Source organism: Ascaphus truei, chromosome 5 (genome assembly GCF_040206685.1).
Source record: "Ascaphus truei isolate aAscTru1 chromosome 5, aAscTru1.hap1, whole genome shotgun sequence".
Lineage (NCBI taxonomy): Eukaryota > Metazoa > Chordata > Amphibia > Anura > Ascaphidae > Ascaphus > Ascaphus truei.
The window spans coordinates 116,627,083-116,646,138 of NC_134487.1; the positions used below are offsets into that span (position 1 = coordinate 116,627,083).

The following is a 19,056-nucleotide window of genomic DNA, read 5'->3' on the forward strand; positions in this document are numbered from 1 at the left end:
AGAAACTGCAGATTTTGTGACTGTTGACACAATTTTATGACAATGGCACATTACATCAACCTTGTAAACTCTTTGGGATAGGGATTGTATAACCAACTAACAGATAAAAGCTCCCCCAATTTCATATATATCAATTGCACATTCAGGCAAATTAGTCTCTCTCTCTCTATTGTAGCCTTTCCTCCCCATTCATGTCCCTGTCTTTCTCTTCTAGGCCCCTAGCTCCATTCATTTAAATGTATCTGATTTCTTCTCCAGCATTGTGATCGGATTTACAACAAACAGATGCAGCCACGAGTATTAGAACACTTGTACCTGGGAAATTCTGGGAGATTCTGGGACAGTCTCACAGTAAATGCCTCAACCTGAATGGGACTGCACCGCCCCCTGCTGTGTTAATCCGATGGGCCATTAAGAATCTCAAAGAAATGTTGCAGCAATGTTGAGGCATTTACTGTGAGACTGCCCCAGAATTTCCAAGGCAAGAGTTCTAATACTCGATGATGCATCTGTGTGTAAGAGGAGCCTAAGTATTTATCCAAGTCTCCTCTTCCCCTACTGTATGTGCACAGATCTTCTTCCTCTACTCTCAAGGCTCCTCTTCCCCAATGTTCTCAGTTCTTCTCCCTCTACTCCTTGAAACACCTTTTCCTCTTGGTGTGAGAATCTTCTTCCACTACTCTCAAAGCTCCCCTACCTCTATGTGTGAGGAGGATCTTCCACTGCTCTAAAGGCTTCTTACCCTATGTGGGAGATACTTCTTCCACTACTCTCAATGTTTTTCTACCATTATGTGCGAGGATCATCTTTCTCTACTCTCAAGACTCTTCTTCCCTTATGTCGAGCAAGCGCTCCTCCCATTATTTCTCTTCCTTCCGAGATAGGCAATGTGCTGGTTCACAATTTACAATAAAAAAGACTAGAAAGCCCCAATGCTACAACCAATATGAAAAATTATTTAGTACATCACCATGTATTTTATCTATATTCTTTCTTCATAAGCATGGGTCATTTAGTTCAATACTTTGCGCAAAACATGTTAAGCATGCGACCACATCATGGTAAACCCATTTTGGCAGGTCCTACACTACCAATATTATACGGTCTTATGCATTTCTTCCACTGCATAGAGAAACGACAAAACAAAACAACACGGCAGCCCACAGCATGGGACGCGTGATATGTGTGCAGTGCCTAAAAGGTTAAAAACTTAAGAAGCACTATATGTGCTATATATGAGCAACAGTGCAGTTAAAACTGATTAGAAACTAGAAGTGCCCTAATAATTTTAGTGAAAAAAATCTTAAAAATACATTTTTAAAGAGCACAATAAAAAATATGCTGTGTTGTTTTGTTTCCTCATCTCTTTATGCAGTGGAAGAAATACTGTACATAAGACTGTATAATATTGGTAGTGTAGGACCTGCACAAAATGGGTTTACTATGATGTGGTCGCAGGCTTAACATGTTTTAGCACACAAAAATAGAAAAAATGTCAGAGCACTGCCAGAAAGCAGGAGGAGGCCCACAAGTCAAAAAATAAAGATGATTTATTCAGTAAGCGGATCATAACTGACCCCTTGGGTAGCAACAATGTAACACACCTACGTGTTTCAGGCAACACGCCCTTTATTAACACCTTGATTAGAACTTGCCCTATGGGCTTACACAGACAGCCCATTACACACAGTTTTTAGGGGCAGCCAGCCGGGTTTCACCTTTATTTTGAAGGCTTGCTACCCCTACCATCATAGGGACTAAGTGAAAAAAGGGGGTATAACAAAGGCAAAAATCCTGGTCAGGGATCTTTTTGCATTCATTTTATCTTCCATTTGTTTGGGGAGCTTGGCTCCCTCTTTTGCTTTGAATGGGACACTACACAGCATCAACCCATCCGAGCCGTGACCCGAGTGGCCGTGGCAACGAAGACAGTAAGCTTTACTACATCTGTACTTTCTATTACTAAACCCAGAAGAAGGCTGGCATGACAGAGGTTTCCTAAGGGAGTTTTCTTATTTTCTGTGTTGCTGTGTACTCCCCTTACATTTTAGTAGACAACATCAAAAGTCCTTTTTCTAACTGCAGCCCTTTCTATATACGAGATAAACCAAAACAGTTACTGTTAAGCACCTGCTCTAATCCCCTTCCTCTTCAGCTATGGATGTGTACAAAAAGTACATTAAACTCAATGGTCCAGAGTCATCAAAGTGCAATTCAGGGTATCGCACCTGATCTGGTAGTAACTGCCATTTAAGTCAATGGCATTTACTGCCAGATTGAGCACGAGATCTCACATCTCGCTTTTCATGACCGCCAGCCAATGTGTCCCATACTGTATGCTAAAAAAAATCTTAGGAACTTTAAAGTGCTTGTGTCTCTGCTTTCCTTAAGAACTAAGCTCCAACAAAAATAGATATCTTCATTAATGTAGACATGTTGTAACCTTCAGTAAAAGTCAGTACTAAATAAGAAAAATAAAAACTTGGCATTTTATAATATATGTGAAAGGTGCTGGTTTCTCTTATCCATCCAAACCTCAGTTTTGTGTCAACGGAGAATCGTGTGACTAATCTATGTCAATAACGCCCACTTTACAGCTGTTCTTGAAATAGCAAAAACAATTGTAAAATGATGTGTACAGTATTCATATAGAATACTGTAGCTCTGGTGCAGATTGCATAGATGCTGCAAAACAAATATTATACAAGCTTCCCAAGGCGTATTGTCAAAATGGATCAGAGCTCTTTAAATTCATTTTAGACTTAAGATTTAAGTCCAGTAATTCTACAATCTTTTAATATGAGGTCTCCTTTTAGCACAAACCTGATCAGTGAGGCAGAAATATAAATCATTACCAAAGTATATCTGTTTGTTGCAGCAGGTACTGCAATAAATTATCCAAAAGGTAATAGGGAAGCCAGAATAAAAAGAATCCACAGCAAATGACCAAATGTTTGGGTAGGCAAAAAAATGTCACAACCATTATCTATACACGGGGGCTATGAAAAGCACATTAACACCCTTTGAGGCCTGAGGAAGTATCATCTTCCATTGAAAAACCAAGTCAACAAAATGTGATGTGTCAAATGTTATTTTTCTGTGGTACTCGGATATTTTATTCACTGCATGATGACCCTGTTCATCTACTTACTCTTGCTCATTATAATCCTTGCTTATGAGTATAGGTATGTGTAAGAGATGTGTGCAGAGGTACATACAGTATAATGGAGACCGATTTGGGTGAAATTATATTGTGGCTTCATTGAGCATGTTCCTTTATCCAGGCAAAACGTACAAAAACAACAAATTAACAAACCCCTATCCCTTTGTAAGGGCTAACTTACTTCCCCAGACCCTATGTGCAGGACTGGAGGGATATTACCGGCCAGTTTATTATAAGCCTGTGATGGTAGCGTCGGACAGGGTTATAATATACACACAAGAATTTTTCACTGGGTTGAACTGAATACGACTAAGTTATAATAAAGAAAGTTTATTCCTTGGAAAAGGATGAACACACAGAATTATACAATTAACGCACAAGATATGAACACTTACTTAGGATTTGGGAAATGAAGCAATCAGGTACAGAACTGGCAATTCATTCAGGATACAAAACGAAGTCACAACGAATAACCTGGAGGGGTGTTATTTTATATTGCAGACACCTTACAATTTACACTGTTAAATTGTCCCCCAAGCCCACACTCTTTTGAAATCCTATTTGGCAGAATATGCCTCCCCTTTTCTAAGCCTATCTTGCTTGCTGGCATCTACCACCCCCTAAAACCCCTTTACAATCTCTGACTGATATCACCCAGTTTCAGGCTCCATTTCCTCTCTGAATGAGAAGAGTGAGCTGCTAGTTCTTGGGGATTTTAACTTCAATTGGCTTGACCCTAAAAACCACAAAATCCAGATACAAATCAAATCGCTTAACCTATCGCAACTCATTTCCCAACCCACACGGACAAACCTGAAATCGCACAACCATTCCTTGCGAGACTGGATTCTCTCCTGAAATCCCAGCAGAATCCAATCCTCTGGCATCCTTCCTGACATTTTCAGTGACCATGCAATAGTGTACTGTGTAAGGAAAATTAAACCGCCCCAATCAAGCCCCAAAGTTCTCCTCACTAGAACATTTAGAAACTTTAACCCACAACAGTTTCTGGCTGACCTTACCAACTGCCCTTGGCACAGAATCGATTTAATTCCCGACCCTGATTCTGCGCTTGACTATTTCCAATCCGAGTTCTTAAAACTCTGTGATACCCATGCTCCAGTACGCAGAATAAGGGTACGGGGTGCCCACCTTCCATGGGTTACACCTGACCTTATAGCACTCTACCAGTTCAGGGATGCCTTGTGGAAAAGTCACAAAGTAACTGGCACTACCAAGGATCTCAATCACTACAGATGCCTGCCGAACATGTGCACAAGGCAAACAAGGCAAACAAGGCATGCAAAAGCACAATATTACTCTGACAATCTCCTCCAGAATACATCAAACCCAGCTAACTTCTGGAAGGTTACCAACAACATATTCCAGCCTTCTAACCATCAACAGCCAAGTAATATCACTAAGGGGGATATTACTCTGACAGGTTCAGGTCTATGTTAGAGCACCATACAGCTTTGTTTTGCTCTATTACTCTGACAAACCCCACCGACATTGCAAATGCATTCAATGATTACTTTGTGGGGTGTGCTACTAACTTATTAGCGAAATGCAACCCAAACCTGAATCTCATCCTGGGAGTACCCATATAGCCCCACCCCTCCCAACACTGCCCACAATTTTCAATTTGGCCCAGTATCCGAAGAGGAGATTACACAAGCGCTCCTCAAATTAAAACTAAGCAGCTAATTTGGACCTGATTTACTACAATCTAGGTTCCTAAGACTTGGTGCCCCAGCAATTGCCAAACCAATTGCTTCCATAGTCAACTCTATCCTGTTTGCAGGCCATATCCCTAAGACCTGAAAAACTGCTAGAGTTGTCCCAATCTTCAAAAGTGGGGACCAAAACAGTCTCAAACTACAGGCCAATCTCACTTCTCCCAATTCTATCCAAAGTCATGGAAAAATGTGTCCACTCCCAACTAAGCGATTACTATACCAAGACAAATTTCCCTAGCCAATTCCAATCTGGCTTTCGCCCCAAACACTCTACCGTAACTACCCTGCTAAAAGTTTGCAATGAAATCCAGTGTGGAATGGAACGTGGTCAACTCACTGGTGCAATATTACTAGATTTTGCAAAGGCTTTTGACACTGTTGATCATGCTATCCTGCTTAACAAACTCCAGAGCTCTGGAATAGGGAAGCATGCTTTAAACTGGTTTCAGTCCTACCTATCAGGTAGATCCCAACATGTGTCCATCTCAGGCTCTAACTCCCACCGCATGGATATCACCTGTGGCGTCCCGCAAGGCTCTGTTCTGGAGCCCCTACTCTTCTCAGTGTTCATCAATGATCTTCCCACAGCTTGTAAGGAAGCTTCAATACACATGTATGCAGATGACACAATCTTATATGCACACAGCCATAGCCTCTCCGACCTTGTCACGTACTTCAGTCTGACTTTTTGAGACTCGAAAACTGGATTTCCCAAAACAAACTGTTTTTAAACACTGACAAGACTGTAACAATGGTATTTGGTACCAAGACTAAATTTATAAAGCTTCCAGTGACTGAGCTCCAGATCAGAACCAACGCTAACACCACCCTAACTCCTGTTACTAGTTTTAAATACCGGGGCATATGATTTGACTCCCACTTAACATTCGGAATGCACATTGATGCCCTGGCATCCAAAACCTATGCCAAACTAGGTGTACTTTACAGGAACAAATCATCCCTAAACCTGCTGGTCAGAAAGCGTATTGCACAGCAGATGCTAATGCCAATTATCGACTATGGAGACATAGTATATGGTTCGGCACCCCAAACCCACCTTGGCAAACTTGACACTCTCTACAATTCAATTTGTCATTTTGTTCTCCAATGCAACTACAACACACATCACTGCGAAATGCTCAAAGAACTAGATTGGTCATCACTCGAGTCTAGGCGCAAAGTTCACCTTTCCTGTCTTGCCTTCAAATACTTTCTGGGCAAGCTACCCACCTACTGTATCTGAACAAGCTCCTCACCCCTACCACATGCAGCACTTATCATCTGAGATCTGACTCCAAAAGACTGTTCATGGTCCCAAGGCTCAACAAAGTATCCGGCCGCTCCTCCTTCTCTTACCGTGCACCCCAAAACTGGAACAACCTACCGGAGACTCTCACATCCACCACCAGTTTAAGTTCTTTCAAAACTAAGGCTGTCTCACATTTTAATCTGGTCTGTAACTGTTACATAAGCCTATAATATACATCTTCTCTAACTGTGCATGCAATGTATTGAATATAATGTATACCCTGTTCATTTATGTAACTGTATTTGTAACCATGTATTATTTGTCATATTAGCTATGTCCAGGACATACTTGAAAACGAGAGGTAACTCTCAATATATTACTTCCTGGTAAAACATTTTATAAATAAATAAAATAAATAAATATCACCCCAAAGTCTCAGGAGGTACCTTAAGCAGGTGGCCCTCCATGTCAATCCCTGGCAGGTTCCTGGGTCCTCTGTGTCCAGGAAATATAGGTCTCTGGGTGTCTGGATCTCAGCACAGCCTTTGTGTTCAAGGCACTGTCTGTCTGCAGGCTTCTCTGCTCTCCTTATGTCAGCCCAAATGTGAGCTAAGGAAATCTCTCTTTTCTTAGAGCTCTAATGTGGCCAGGTGGAATATATTTAATTGCTTGGCCGCAATTAACCAGCTCCCTGCTGGATTTAGAGGCAGTTTCTCTCAAACACTGATAATTCCCTGTTACAGTATGCAACTTATTTGCAAGTAATTGGAAAATGTATCAACATTTTCCCAAAAATATGGCTTCACTCTAGGAAAAATGGACAGTTGATGTGTTTGGATTCTGCAATGTGTCAGAAGAACACTTTGAGATATTTTTTTTCAGATACGGAGACAACTGTACAGTATTTACTAAACTGCAAAAAACAATGCCTTAGCGACACATTGATGCTACACAACATTTTTAAGTATATCTTATCATTAAGGTTGCTCTGAATGTGCCCCAGATTTACCTGTTTGTGAAAAAGGTGAACAAAAGAAAAGTGCGCAACAACAATGTATAAATAACGTGATAATTGTGATACAATTAAATAGGTGACCTTGTGTATAGTATGAAATATATGAAGCGTCTGCAGCTGTGACACCAGGGATGGCTCTGGTCCCCCCTAAATGCACACAAAAAAACAAGAAACACAGCGCACAACGCTCATAGTGCATTAAATGATATCTTTAGTAACCAAAATAATAAGGTAAGTATTGTGCGTACATAAAACAAAATTTAAACAAGCATTTCAGGGTTATTGTTACCCAAACACCAACGGACGCCTGTGATGGTCTCGTGGCTCTCTCCTTCTCACTCCAATAACCTCGGTGTAGGGCCTGGAAAGTCTCCACTCCAAACGTTGATGTTTTGGCCTCTCGCCTTAAAGAAAGGCTAATGCAGCTTCAGCAGTCCAGAAAAAGACCTCCGCTTATATGCGTTGTGCCCGTCACTGCATAAGTCTCGTATATAACGGAGCAGCGGAGTACACGCGGTTTTTCGTCCTGGTCGAGCACTTCCGGGTCTGTGACGTCACAAGATCGCGAGACTTCGTCGCAAGTCTGCAGGACACCGGATCGGTTCTCTGGGAGTGCTGGGATATAGAGGGTTCGCAAATGTTCTCAATCCAACGCGTTTCGAAACCACAGAGGGTCTCTTCATCAGGGAATAAAGACTAATGAGTCTATTGGCATTTTATATACCCCTCCAGCGTCACTGATTAGTCCCTCAATTAGGGTTTGAGCCAATCGCAACGCAACGGGGAGGAGTCAGAAAGCTCCATGGCAACAGAGAATGCATCCTAACAAAAAAACTAAAATCAACTTTATTTAAACATATAATGACAAACAATTCATAAAAAGATGACTCTAAAATGAAGAAAAAAAGAATTAGTACACACTAATATTTGTAGATGTGTTGGAACATTTAAAGTGATTCAAATAAACACCAACAAAAGTATTTGAAAAGGAAGCACGAGCTAAAAAATCCATAGATACCTTAAAACCATAAATTAGAATTAATAAAATGTTTATTTATAAAGTTTTTTTTAAATTTTTTTTTTTTTTTTTTTTTTATTTAAAATGTGCCAGCTCAGAATATAGATGTTATTTAAAATGCATAACCTAACTATATCACCAGTGTGAGGTAGTCAGTAAAGGGACCATATATCTATATCCTCATTGAGACCTCCCGGATATAATGTGCCCAATTTATATATCCAGAAGGTCTCTTGAAAGGATAAATCCTTAACCCTATCCCCACCCCTTCTGCTCCTAGGGACGTGTTTGATACCCTTAAAGCGCAGGGACATGGGGTCTTTATTGTGATGTAAGGCATAGTGCTTAGAGAGGCTATGAGTTAACAGACCATTTTTTATATTTCGTATGTGTTCTTGTATACGTGTTTTTAATTGGCGTTTAGTGCGCCCAACATAGAACAAGCCACACGGGCATTCAATTAAGTATACAATATGATCCGAATTACAATTAATAAAATCAGATATTTCAAAAATGTCCTCAGTTTTTGGACACACAAAAGTTTTACTATTAGAATGTAAGTGTTTGCACACTGAACATTTTCCACATTTGAAGTTTCCACAGGGTTTTTTAATATTTAACCATCTTTTTTCTCCCACAGGTATAGTTTTAATATTTATGTCACTAGGGGACAGAGCATTCTTTAGATTTTTTGCTCTTCTATATATGAACCTTGGGAACTTAGAGATATGTGTTCCCAAAATTGGGTCATTTGACAGGATTGACCAGTGCTTTTTTACAATCCTCTCTATATGTGAAGTCATAGAATTATAGTTTGTAATAAAAGCAACATTACATTTTTCCTCACTTACAGTTTGTTTCTTTTGATGTTTAGTTTTTGGAACTAGCATTTGATTCCTATCTATTTTTCTCACCCTATCAAGATCATCAGTTAGTTTTTTAAGGGGATAACCTCTTTCTAGGAATCTTGAGGTTAAGTCACCCGCCTGTTTTTCAAAGTCTGTGTCCAAACTACAGTTTTTTCTCAACCTGTAAAATTGGCCCCCAGGTATGTTTTGAATCCAAGATTTTTTATGGTTACTTGAGGCCATCAGGAGGTTATTTGAATCCACATCCTTGAAATGAGTTTTGCTTATGAGGTTTCCCTCATCAGACACCCTCAAATTTAAATCTAAGAAGTTAATTTCCTTGACACTTTCCACATGGGTAAATGTCAAGTTTCTGTTGTTATTATTTATATACTTCAAAAAAAGGCTTACAGAATGTTGGTCCCCATCCCACAGACATATAATATCGTCTATAAAGCGACGCCAAATAATGATATTTCCTCTAAAGGGATTGTTATTAAGGATGCTATTATGCTCCCATTCTCCCATATATAGGTTTGCGAAACTGGGGGCAAATCTGGTGCCCATCGCAGTTCCGCAAACCTGCAGGAAAAATTCCTCCAGAAACATAAAATAATTATGTTTCAGGATGAAGTGGATGGAATCCAGAATGAAGTTTTTATTTAAATCATGTAATTCAGCATCGCTAGATAGAAAGAAATTAACCGATGCTAGGCCCTGTTGATGTGGTATATTAGTGTATAGGGCCTGCACATCACAAGTTAACCATCTATACGAATCCTTCCACTTTAAATTTTGTATCAAATTGAGCAATGACGTGGAGTCCCTTAGATGGGAAGGGAGTTTTTCGACATAGGGTTGCAAAAAGTGGTCAACATACTGGGACAAATTGGCTGTTAGACTATCTATTCCCGAAATTATCGGTCTGCCTGGGGGATTTATTATTGATTTGTGGGTTTTTGGGAGGTGATAAAATATCGGGATCTTGGGGGAACTTGTAAACAAAAATTCAAAAGAGTTTAATGCTTGATCCAACAGTGATCTAAGTAAATTTAAAAAATCCAAATCCACTGTTGGGTCTTTTTTAAGCCTAGAGTATGAAGTGGTGTCATTCAGGAGCCGCAAAGCTTCTCCTTCATAGTCCTTTCGGTTCTGTAGAACGACACCACCTCCCTTATCCGCCTGTCTAATTATCAAATTATTATTCTCCTTCAAGAATTTTAATGCTAGACTTTCTTTTTTAGTGAGATTATGTTTTATGTCACTCGACTTCATATTACTACTCATTAGAGTGAAGTCATTATTAACCATGTTGAAAAAAGTCTCAACATGGTGACCTTTAGAGTGGGAGGGGTAAAATTTGGATTTCCCCTTAAAGTGCGTGTGTCTCAAACCTTGTGTGAGTTCTAAATTCTCACCTATAGCAACCTCAGGTGGAACAATAGACACTCCTGTTTTATTTGGAACTTCATTACCTTCCTTATCTAGTTTAATAAAGTGTCTCTTTAATGTGAGGTTTCGCATGAATTTTTGGAGGTCAGTGTATAATTGGAATGAGTTCGGTAGGCATGAGCGTGAGAAGGTCAAACCCCTGTCTAGAACCTTCTTTTGGTCAGTGGTTAAAATAACTGAGGATAAATTAAAAATTCCTCGAGAGGGAGATGTCACACATCTTTCTCGTAGCCTCTTTTCTTTAAATCTGGCCCCTCCTCTAGTTCCTCTTCTGGTAGGGTTCTTTTCTTTCTCTCCCCTACCTGAGATTTTTGTGAGGTTTCCACACATTCCCCCTTCTTCTTTGGATCCAAATGTCTTTTTCTGACTGAGTCCAAAAAAGAAGACGGGGAGTGTTGGGCTGGAGATTGGGTTTTTGCAATAGGTGTATAGGGCCTATTATCCCTATGTGTATCAAATTCTTTCTGGCCATATCTAAAATTGGGGATATAATTCCTCCCTTTGTAATTGGGATTTCTAAAATGCCCTTCATATCTAGGGGGAGGGAAATGTTCATCAAATCTGGGGGGACCTCTTCTCTCCCCATAATATTGATTCTCCCATCCTCTATTGGCAGGGTGGAAATTGGGGTTTTGATGTCTATGTGTATTGTTGACTCTATTTTGTGAATAGGAAGAATCCCTGCCTTCCCTATTTTGAGATTGAGTTTTGGAGGGTCTACCCCTCTCAGCATCTTTTGCCCAATTTCTCTGTCTGTTATTGTCATAATCAGACTTATCCCTATAAAATTTCTCGTGCTTCTTCTTCAAAATTTCCCCCTCCGCATGCTCGAGCTTCATGCGGAGGTCATGCTCTAATTCTGAGCAGTCATGTTCTATTACAAGTGGCTCAAGTAATTTAACAACATCTGTTACCTCTTTGTCAATAATTTTTAATGACTTGGTTCTTTCATAAATAATAAGTTTCATGAGGGCCATGGAACAGTCATCCAAAATTCTGTTCCACTCCTTCATGAAATGTACATCATCTTTACCGAAAGTAGGTAATTTTTTAATACGTAGGCCCCTAGGGGCCCTATCACATTCTACATATTTTTGAATTGTTCTTTTTTCAAGATGCAATTTATTTTCGGTCAAGAGTAATTGTTCTAAAACTTTAAAATGCTTCTCAACTGAACCCCTCGTATCCTCACTCTCAGGGACCACTACATGATTATCAGAGAATAATAGGTCAAAATTAGCATCACGTTTCTGTCTACAATTTACTAGACTCCACACCATATCGGAGGAGGGGTGACAGGTAGAAATGAAATTGTGCAGCACCAAGAGCAATAGAATAGTGAAAAAGGTGAACAAAAGAAAAGTGCGCAACAACAATGTATAAATAACGTGATAATTGTGATACAATTAAATAGGTGACAGGCCCTATACACTAATATACCACATCAACAGGGCCTAGCATCGGTTAATTTCTTTCTATCTAGCGATGCTGAATTACATGATTTAAATAAAAACTTCATTCTGGATTCCATCCACTTCATCCTGAAACATAATTATTTTATGTTTCTGGAGGAATTTTTCCTGCAGGTTTGCGGAACTGCGATGGGCACCAGATTTGCCCCCAGTTTCGCAAACCTATATATGGGAGAATGGGAGCATAATAGCATCCTTAATAACAATCCCTTTAGAGGAAATATCATTATTTGGCGTCGCTTTATAGACGATATTATATGTCTGTGGGATGGGGACCAACATTCTGTAAGCCTTTTTTTGAAGTATATAAATAATAACAACAGAAACTTGACATTTACCCATGTGGAAAGTGTCAAGGAAATTAACTTCTTAGATTTAAATTTGAGGGTGTCTGATGAGGGAAACCTCATAAGCAAAACTCATTTCAAGGATGTGGATTCAAATAACCTCCTGATGGCCTCAAGTAACCATAAAAAATCTTGGATTCAAAACATACCTGGGGGCCAATTTTACAGGTTGAGAAAAAACTGTAGTTTGGACACAGACTTTGAAAAACAGGCGGGTGACTTAACCTCAAGATTCCTAGAAAGAGGTTATCCCCTTAAAAAACTAACTGATGATCTTGATAGGGTGAGAAAAATAGATAGGAATCAAATGCTAGTTCCAAAAACTAAACATCAAAAGAAACAAACTGTAAGTGAGGAAAAATGTAATGTTGCTTTTATTACAAACTATAATTCTATGACTTCACATATAGAGAGGATTGTAAAAAAGCACTGGTCAATCCTGTCAAATGACCCAATTTTGGGAACACATATCTCTAAGTTCCCAAGGTTCATATATAGAAGAGCAAAAAATCTAAAGAATGCTCTGTCCCCTAGTGACATAAATATTAAAACTATACCTGTGGGAGAAAAAAGATGGTTAAATATTAAAAAACCCTGTGGAAACTTCAAATGTGGAAAATGTTCAGTGTGCAAACACTTACATTCTAATAGTAAAACTTTTGTGTGTCCAAAAACTGAGGACATTTTTGAAATATCTGATTTTATTAATTGTAATTCGGATCATATTGTATACTTAATTGAATGCCCGTGTGGCTTGTTCTATGTTGGGCGCACTAAACGCCAATTAAAAACACGTATACAAGAACACATACGAAATATAAAAAATGGTCTGTTAACTCATAGCCTCTCTAAGCACTATGCCTTACATCACAATAAAGACCCCATGTCCCTGCGCTTTAAGGGTATCAAACACGTCCCTAGGAGCAGAAGGGGTGGGGATAGGGTTAAGGATTTATCCTTTCAAGAGACCTTCTGGATATATAAATTGGGCACATTATATCCGGGAGGTCTCAATGAGGATATAGATATATGGTCCCTTTACTGACTACCTCACACTGGTGATATAGTTAGGTTATGCATTTTAAATAACATCTATATTCTGAGCTGGCACATTTTAAATAAAAAAAAAAAAAAAAAAAAAAAAAAATTTAAAAAAAACTTTATAAATAAACATTTTATTAATTCTAATTTATGGTTTTAAGGTATCTATGGATTTTTTAGCTCGTGCTTCCTTTTCAAATACTTTTGTTGGTGTTTATTTGAATCACTTTAAATGTTCCAACACATCTACAAATATTAGTGTGTACTAATTCTTTTTTTCTTCATTTTAGAGTCATCTTTTTATGAATTGTTTGTCATTATATGTTTAAATAAAGTTGATTTTAGTTTTTTTGTTAGGATGCATTCTCTGTTGCCATGGAGCTTTCTGACTCCTCCCCGTTGCGTTGCGATTGGCTCAAACCCTAATTGAGGGACTAATCAGTGACGCTGGAGGGGTATATAAAATGCCAATAGACTCATTAGTCTTTATTCCCTGATGAAGAGACCCTCTGTGGTTTCGAAACGCGTTGGATTGAGAACATTTGCGAACCCTCTATATCCCAGCACTCCCAGAGAACCGATCCGGTGTCCTGCAGACTTGCGACGAAGTCTCGCGATCTTGTGACGTCACAGACCCGGAAGTGCTCGACCAGGACGAAAAACCGCGTGTACTCCGCTGCTCCGTTATATACGAGACTTATGCAGTGACGGGCACAACGCATATAAGCGGAGGTCTTTTTCTGGACTGCTGAAGCTGCATTAGCCTTTCTTTAAGGCGAGAGGCCAAAACATCAACGTTTGGAGTGGAGACTTTCCAGGCCCTACACCGAGGTTATTGGAGTGAGAAGGAGAGAGCCACGAGACCATCACAGGCGTCCGTTGGTGTTTGGGTAACAATAACCCTGAAATGCTTGTTTAAATTTTGTTTTATGTACGCACAATACTTACCTTATTATTTTGGTTACTAAAGATATCATTTAATGCACTATGAGCGTTGTGCGCTGTGTTTCTTGTTTTTTTGTTTACCTGTTTGTGACCTTATTTCAAGAGCACTAATAAATACAGTAGTAAAATACAAAGTATTTTTTATCAGTTAAGATGACCAAATTGGGGATTATGAATTTTCACTTTGAGGGATTGTGATCTTTCTTTCGTCCAAGCTCCCTTCCCACCCATCGACAGATGATGTAATACATAGTAGGCAGCAATTTATTTTAAACAAGTCTATATACTTACTTTAATCTGTACAGGCTTTTAAAAATAAAAAAGGGAAGCAGAGGAAGTTCAGATCAGATGAGATGTAAACATTTATTGTTGTGTAGGACCTACCTTTTGGCCAAAATATGTAACTACAGACATACTGTATGAAAGGGTTCAGGATTTTGTACTGCAGGACATACGCGTTATGTTAAATTGAATTATGTGATGAAGTTAACTATAATTATATATGGATTGCAGTATTATATAAATAGGGGGTTCTATAGTGATGTGGATTGGTATTATTTTTACTTTTACCATTCTTCCCTGTTAGTTTGATTCTATGGTATAAAATCAGTACTGATTTAACCTATTTAATGCAGTAAAAAAAAGTGTAAAAAGTAAGAGGAATTGCCACAGTGTGTTTACCAACTGTAGTTTGTATCCATCAGCTTCAGTGTTTCAGTGTTTGCCATTTCCTTTGCCTTAGTAAATATCAGAAAGCTGCTGAATCTACCCCCTTTTGAAGTCACTGAAGTGGATCCAAATGTTTCCTTGGACTATAAGGTAATTTCAGATTAATTATGAGTATGTACAGTATGTTTATTGCTTTTGTCTTAATGATTAATTTAAAAAAACCGTTATGTCTTGTAGGTGTTTTTTGAATGTAAATCAAAGAACAAGATTTTAAAAGCAAATTCACTGTAAGTATTTGAGAACATATTTATCATATTTATCATATTTATCCTATTTATCAGCAGTTACGATCAGAAGAGACATTTTCAATCCAGTGGCAATGCCTACTGTATATATAAATTATTAATGTTTGGTATTTTATAATGTTGTCTATATTACAAATTCTTACCATTGAGACCTTCAGAACATAGACCTGTATACTGAATTCTGAATTAGATATTTATATCAATACTATTACAACTTTTATTTTAGACCAATATTAAATAATTAATTTGATTTGTTTGCAAAGCAGGAAACAATTCTCTTGCAGTAGGATTAATGTTATTTTAAAGCAATCCATTTCAAATGTTCAGAAACAGTAACATGTCTTAAAGCACAAAACAGTAGATGTAGTTCAAAGTTCTAGTAACCCTATTAGTTCTAGAGATTTATAGATCCATTGTAGGTTGGGACCAACATTAGAATTATTCAAAGATTAAAGGAAGAGTTCTACACCCACCACCCCCACTTTTCTTTTTTTCTTTCAAAATGTATAGGAAGCAGGGGATCTCCATAGCTGAACTATGGGGAAAGTGCAACTGAGCCCAAGGTTTAAATGTCATGCGTGTTGCAGGTCAGTAGGAACCCGCAATGTCACTTGGTATAGCTTCCTATTGGCCCTCGTGACGCAGGGGATTTAAAACCTCCATTAAGTACCAGAGACACATTCCCCACTTAGTATCACAGGAACCAGGGAGTTCCAGAGCTTAAATTAGCACGGTATACAGACCGTGTGTAGCACACAGTATAGCACAGTGTGCAAAATGCATAGGGATTGATACAAGTTACAGACAAAAATAGAGACTGTGTCTCAAAAAGGGGGCTAGCCGTAGGTGTGAGGTCCAACACACTTCCAATAGTCTGACATACAGCATATAGGGTACATACTTACATATTACATAGTAGATGAGGTTGAAAAATTACATCCATCCATCAAGTTCAATCTACGCTAAATTTAGACAACAAATACTTTATCCTATATCTATACTTCATTACTGATCCAGAGGAAGGCAAAAAAAAAAAAAACAGATATCCAATGATATCTCATAAGGTGAAAATAAATTCCTTCCTCACTCCATGAATTGGCAATCAGATTAATCCCTGGATCAACATCCTTCCCATGTTTACTTATTTGGTATATCCCTGTTTACCTTTCCTTTCTAAAAAGACGTCCAACCTTTTTTTAACAAATCTATTGTATCTGCCATCACAGTCTCCATGGGTAATGAATTCCACATTTTAACTGCCCTTACTGTAAAGAACCCTTTCCTTTGTTGCTGGTGAAATCACCTTTCCTCCAACCTTAAGGGATGGCCCTGAGTCCTTTGTACTGCCCGTGGGATGAATAGTTCTTTTGAAAGCTCATTGTACTGTATGGTCCCCAAATATATTTGTATATAGTTATCATAACCCCTCTTAGACGCCTCTTTTCTAATGTAAATAAATCTAATTTAGCTAGCCTCTCCTCATAAGTTAGATTGTCCATCCCAGTTATTAATTTGGTGGCTCTTCTCTGCACTCTAGCTCTATAATGTATTTTCTAAGGAGTGGTGCCCAAAATTGCACTCCATATTCAAGGTGTGGTCTTACTAATGCTCTGTAAAGGGGCATAATTATATTTACTTCCCTTCTGTCACGCTGTTCTGCCCGCAGACCAGACTAACCCCCAATACTGAGGTGGAAAGTGAGTAACCACGCACCTGCAGTAGTGAGAGCATGCCTGGAGTGTGGATTTGGTAGCGTGGTCAAGGCCAGGGGTTCTAGGGTAGGTAGTGTACTTGCCAGATCTGTGAGTAGAGAAGGTGCCGTAGTATGGTCCAAAGCCAGAGGTCGAGGGTAACAGAGTTCCGGGTAGTAGAGGTCCAAGTGCCGAGTTCGAGGGGGTCCGAGAGGTAAGCGTGGTCGAGTTGAAGCCGAGGTCGTAGAGCCAAAGAGGGAAGGAAGACAAGCCGGTTCGGTTACAAAGCTGAAACAGAGAGAGAGCTAGGCACAGCATGAAACAGCACTAGGCATAAGAACTATGCAGAGCAAGGTTGGAGAGGAATCACAGGGGTAATAAAGTTAGGAGAGCCAATGGGAGAAAGGGGCAGAGCAGAGGCACGCCCAGGAGCCCTTTTGTCCTATTGAGGCCATTGTATTCATTTGCCCTCAATTGTTTTTAGGATCTCTTCCCTTCCTGCATAGACACTTCCGCCCTTCGACCGCGCGGTGGCATTCTGCGCATGCGCAAGTCTTTGCGCATTGCATTATGAGGTCATCGCGTTGCCGTTTTGGCGTGATTTTCCTGCAGATAAGAGGGTATTTATTAGGTGGAGTCACATTGTATTTTATCCTTGATAAAGAACGCTGTGACGTTCGAAACGCGTTGGATGGGTCTCATGACACATTAAAGTACCCTTTTTACTTATTTTGATTCTGGGTCCTTTCCTGCTCCATTTGGTTCGTGCGCTCTTCCCAATTTTTTACTTCTGTATACCACCATTGGAAGCTGCACAGCCAGCCAGCCACACCAAGGAACGTGAGTACTTTTACCAACTTAGGGAACCTGCCAATGAGATTGATTGTGGGTGGGCTTGTACTACCCATTACCTATTTCAGGAGGACTGTACCCATTTTTGTTGTTGCATTATCACTATTCTATATTTGTAATTATGGATTTCCTTTGGATGGTGGTTCTGGCATTATATTATCATTGGCCTGGCATTTGAGCGCTTTTGCCATTTTTCTATCTATTCTACCCTTCCTACTGTAAATCTCCCAGATGATGAAGCTAATTCTGAAGAAGGGTTTCAGCTCGTCCCATAATTAGCTTCGGCATTGGCTGTGGCAGGCAGAATTGGCCCTTTCCGCTATAAAAACCTGCTCTGCCTCAGAAACATGGATAATTGCGAAAAGTGCTAATCACTTCCTTAATTGACTAGGGTGAATGTGATAAAGGGACATGTACATGAGACATACTGTAGGGGTGCATAGGATATACTGTAAGCTGTAGGGTTCCTCACTGGAATGATTGCTTGAAGATTTGTCTGTATTTAAGGGAACATAAAAGTGCAGTATATGATTTTGTTTTTTACATATAAATATGCAATACAATCTATTTAAAAACATAAAAATGTTAATTAATATATGAAATTTGTTTTGCCACACTGAGATAAAACCTCCTGTGTCTAAGTTAGTATGATGACTTGATTGTTACAGGTTTTTGTACCAAGTCTTTCCAGGAAATACTTCTCAATGGCTTCAAAGGCTCCACCAAGCTGTAAAGGCAAATGACTACTGTACCATTGAAAACATGCTGCATTTCTTCAAGGAAACATGCCCTGGTATAATTAACCTGGTGGAACCTTCTTCAGGCACTGGAGTGCTGAACCTGGCATGCCAGGCTGGATTCTTTGTAAGTATAATAGGCAAAATAAGTAGTAACAGGACAAAATGTATGCACTGCATCATCATTTGAATGTACTGTATTACACATGCACATTTATATTATCTTAGACAATTATACTTCAAAGCATATCTGTGGTTTCACTGATATTACTGTATACATTTTTTTGTGCTGTTCATTGGAAAAATGTACTCATGATGCCGATAGAATTTTATCGGACACCCATTTATCATATTTTAATAAATGTATTTCCTCATAGGATATAGTGCTATTGCTGCTGGAGAATGGAGCATCCGTAGATGTAAGGAATGTAAATGGTCGCACTGCTTTATACTCTGCCATGGCAGGACAACACCAAGATGTTTGCCAGGTTAGATATGTTTTCATAATTACTG

General features: G+C 39.1%; 1 protein-coding gene across 3 annotated transcripts in view; it reads left to right on the forward strand.

The window, feature by feature from the left end:
* The window catches only part of LOC142495268 (uncharacterized), a 228,965-nt gene that overhangs the window by 150,179 nt on the left and 59,730 nt on the right, over nt 1-19,056 (forward strand). For all 3 annotated transcript variants that reach the window (XM_075600499.1, XM_075600500.1, XM_075600501.1), the window contains 4 exons: nt 15,032-15,108; nt 15,196-15,245; nt 18,475-18,670; nt 18,921-19,031. In XM_075600499.1, the coding sequence (XP_075456614.1) occupies nt 15,032-15,108; nt 15,196-15,245; nt 18,475-18,670; nt 18,921-19,031 (434 nt within the window). The remainder of the gene's footprint in view (nt 1-15,031; nt 15,109-15,195; nt 15,246-18,474; nt 18,671-18,920; nt 19,032-19,056) is intronic.